General features: G+C 40.6%; 1 protein-coding gene across 2 annotated transcripts in view; it reads right to left on the reverse strand.

Annotated features, from left to right (window-relative positions):
• LOC102196642 (high affinity choline transporter 1-like) overlaps positions 1–3694 on the reverse strand; it is a 15730-nt gene that overhangs the window by 5581 nt on the left and 6455 nt on the right. Inside the window, exons 2-4 of one of the 2 annotated variants that reach the window (XM_005737371.1) lie at positions 3390–3592; positions 3143–3256; positions 1869–2024 (exon numbers count right to left, since the gene is read on the reverse strand). In XM_005737371.1, the coding sequence (XP_005737428.1) occupies positions 1869–2024; positions 3143–3256; positions 3390–3573 (454 nt within the window). In that variant the 5' untranslated portion in view covers positions 3574–3592. Of the gene's footprint in view, positions 1–1868; positions 3257–3389; positions 3593–3694 lie in introns of those variants that run through there. The other variant, XM_013911950.1, reaches the window with a different exon arrangement.

The raw sequence follows: 3694 nt of genomic DNA on the forward strand, positions 1-3694 counted from the left end.
CACACATACAGTCACTCAGCAACATCGCCCTGGTGGGTCAAGCACTCTCTGGAGTATCAGGTGTTTGTGTGTGCGCATGTGATGCGTGCACATCAGGGAGGTTTGCATAACATTTCCAAAAAAACACTGGTGGACGTTGTTACACTGACATGTTAAGGAGGGGTGTCCCCTGATTCTATATCAGTTTGTAGGTTTGAAAAAAAAAAAAAGAGTCCCAGGAGCATTCCCGCCTCCCCACCAGTCCTTTTATGGAGCACTGGCACAGCTTAAAGTGACTCAAACAAATCTCATTAGATTTCACTGCTTCTCTTTAAATCTTTAAACTACACACAGGCATTAAACCTTAATTCAGCATGTAACATTTACCCGTTAGTCACAACTGGCACAAACTTTGGAAAATGTCTCTAATGAAACAGCAATCTGATTGGAATAATTGATCACCTTTCACAATCAAAAGGCTGCTCGATGTCTAACCCCCTTTTCAAATAACACTGGAAAAGAAAACAACATTAAAAAACACAAAGGAAAACATTATACACACACAAAGGCGCGCAAACACGCACACACTTTTGCCTCTTCGCAAACACCCATGCACATACACACTTGCGTTCACCATCTCAGCACGTACCACACACACACACGACACCATCAAAACAGTGTTAACAATGTTACCAAACAAGCAGGTTAAATAAGTCACACCATTCCCATTACTTTACGAACATTTCAAAGTAAATTCAATCCATCATCAAACCTTGTATGTGAACTTTTACTCTTTAAAAACAAACAAACAAACAAAGAGACCCTACGAGCAGGAGTGGTGAGATTTTAGATCATATGACTGATAGAAATAGAATTGTTACCTAAACATGAGTGATAATACAAAGATCCACATTAATCTTCAAATAAGTCAGGTGAACACTATGCAACAACAATAACCCAGAGCTGCAATTATTTTTAGTCACTCATCCTCATTGTGCCTATAATAAGGGACAACATTTGTCTTTGCAGAGCCGCTAGGATGACCTCACAGCCGTGCACGAGAGCAGCGTACTTGGTTCGCTCTACATCGTTTCGTTTTTTTCGTCTTTTTGACACAGACTATTAGCAACACTGGTGTTTACATTTTTTAGGCTATTAATCCTTCATTTTAGACAAGGCTTTATTTACAGCCAGCAATCAGGATGTTTACAAATGTTGCTAGCAGATACCTGTTGTAGCTAATTATTCAAGCTAAACGAATTAGTCTGACTTTAAACTGAGTTGTATAGCTAACTAGATTATAACTAGCATGCATGCTGGTGCTAAAGTAGCATAAATAAACTGAGAAATGCTCTGTTCAGATCTTGCAGGGTATAAATAGCTGGTCCTTCTAAAAAAGGAATAGTTGTTTTAAAAATGCAAAGCTTATCAACTTGTTTTTTTGAGATGCTAACGTATCGTCTTCTGTTAACTTTAAAACAATTGCGAACCTCAAAATCGAACCAAGAGCAGGACAAAGTGATAAGATTACTCTACCCAAAGTAGTGTACCTTATAATTCTATTTTTTGTGTGTTTTTTGTGTTTTTCACCCATTCTTTAAACTTCTTTAAGCTACGTTAACAGCTGGTGAAGAAGTTACAAGCCAGCGACTGTTTACAAAGTTGGCTCTTGACTGACAACTTTTGTTTGCAGTTTTCTTATAGCATTGTTTTCTTCACCTGCTTCCTTCCTCTGAATTATTTACAGCATTCAAGCTGTTTGCCAAAAAAGCATCCACTATCAGTATCCTGCTGTTTTTTCTTTTTTTTACCATATACTCTATTGGTTGCACAATTATGTGCGTACACGTTATGTTGCCAGACCTTTTATAAAGTGTGAAGTAACTTACCCAGGCTGACAAGTGTGCGTGCCACCCACAGCACGTCTGCAACCAGTGCAGGAAAGATCAGTGCACTTGCAAGGACATTCCCATACTTCTTTTGGAAAGGATCCATCATTGTCACATACTTGTTCTCTCTCATTGGCTTGGCAAAGAAAAAGCCACCTGCAGGAGGAGGAAAGGGATTTAGCAACACATCTGATTACCTCCTTGAAAATGTTGTCAAGTTTAGGATACATCATTTACATATATCTTTCATTAACGAGAGAGAAAGGAAGCGATTTAGTGGCCGAGTGAAAGAATGAACGCTTTTGAACAATAGAAAAAAACAAGTTCTCCCCCCAGATAGCATAATAAACACCTTCAGACAAACCCATGGGGCCATAAGGCCAACAATGAGGCATGTTGTATTTCCTGATAAGAGGCTCCAGTTCACATTACTCTCACGATCTGAGGGCTATTGTGAAAGAGGTGCCCGAGTGCCGATGACTGAACATGTCACAAATGTGTATGGATGCCGGATGCCCTGCTGAGTTTGTCAATTTGGTGAATTCACAAGAAGGCAACCCAAGCTTAGGGGTATACTCATCTGTTTGCACCTGTTGCCTCCAGTTAAAATACTAAACTGATTTACTACAGTACTATTTTTAACACGAGCAACACTTTTATTGGTGCAGTCAAACGGGGTCTGCGGGAAAGGGAGTTGCACGGACGGCGGTCAGTAACACTTCTGCTGCAGACAGACACTCATTTTATTAATGCATTTTACACACTGTGGATAACTTAAGGTGATTATGGTTAAAATACTAAACCTATAGCTGCTCACATCTCTATCATATTTCCATAGTTCTCTCATAGATTTCAGTTTAGACTGACTTCCTCTAACAATAGCACCTCTCGTACCCAAAGGTCATTGTACCACAGGACCTTCATTAGCTCCTCCTGGGTGTAAAATGAAGCATACAAATGTTAAACTTTCTTCTTCCAAACACTGGAGGGGGCTAAGCTGTGTTGTTAGGCTCATTAAAGCTGACATCAACTTTTTGTTTCTATTTAAAAGTCCACCCCTGGAATGTGAGGATAACAAGCACCAATCCGACCCGCACAGTTGCATCCAATCAAATGAAGCCTGAACTAAAATCATGTAAAAAATACCTGCATGACCAAACGGACACGCTTCTATTCTAATCGACCCAGAGCATGCTTTGAGTGCTTTGTACTTGCATTGCACACGTCCTGCTGTGGCTCTCTTTGTTCTTGTTTCATAAGTGGGTTCCACTCACCTAAGAAGAAGGTCAGGACATAGGGCACAGGCATCAGTGCCCAAACTGCGCCTAGTGTTGGGTTGTATGTTGCCTCAGCTATACCCAGGATGAAGCCTCCACCAACCCATGTAGCTGCGGACGAAGAAAAACAACTCACTTGTCTTATTCATGTACCACTTTCAAAGATCAAAATTTAGTGCACTATACAAAAGACTCAGTGTATATATATTAGTGTATATATATTCACACCATCTGACTGCCTTACCAGTAAGTGTGAAGATACCAACTAGTAAGTTGATATTGCGTCCAGCCAGTAGAGTTATCTCCATGCCGTCTCCTGTGCATTTTTTCTCCTCCTTTTTGGAACGCAAGGATGCCCAGATGCCCGTGCCCAAGATGAGCAGGTAAAACAGCGCCATCACCACCAGGCCTGGTATATTGAGAGCCATCTTGAACTACTTTTGTGTCCTGTAGAGAGACATCAGAGGCTGGTGAAAAACTGAGTCGCCAACTGCTTCAAAAGGAAACATGCAGATGCTGCTTGCAGGTCTTTTAATTGTAAAATACAAA

The sequence above is a fragment of the Pundamilia nyererei genome, unplaced genomic scaffold (genome assembly GCF_000239375.1).
Source record: "Pundamilia nyererei isolate P.nyererei 1_Seehausen unplaced genomic scaffold, PunNye1.0 scaffold00075, whole genome shotgun sequence".
NCBI lineage: Eukaryota > Metazoa > Chordata > Actinopteri > Cichliformes > Cichlidae > Pundamilia > Pundamilia nyererei.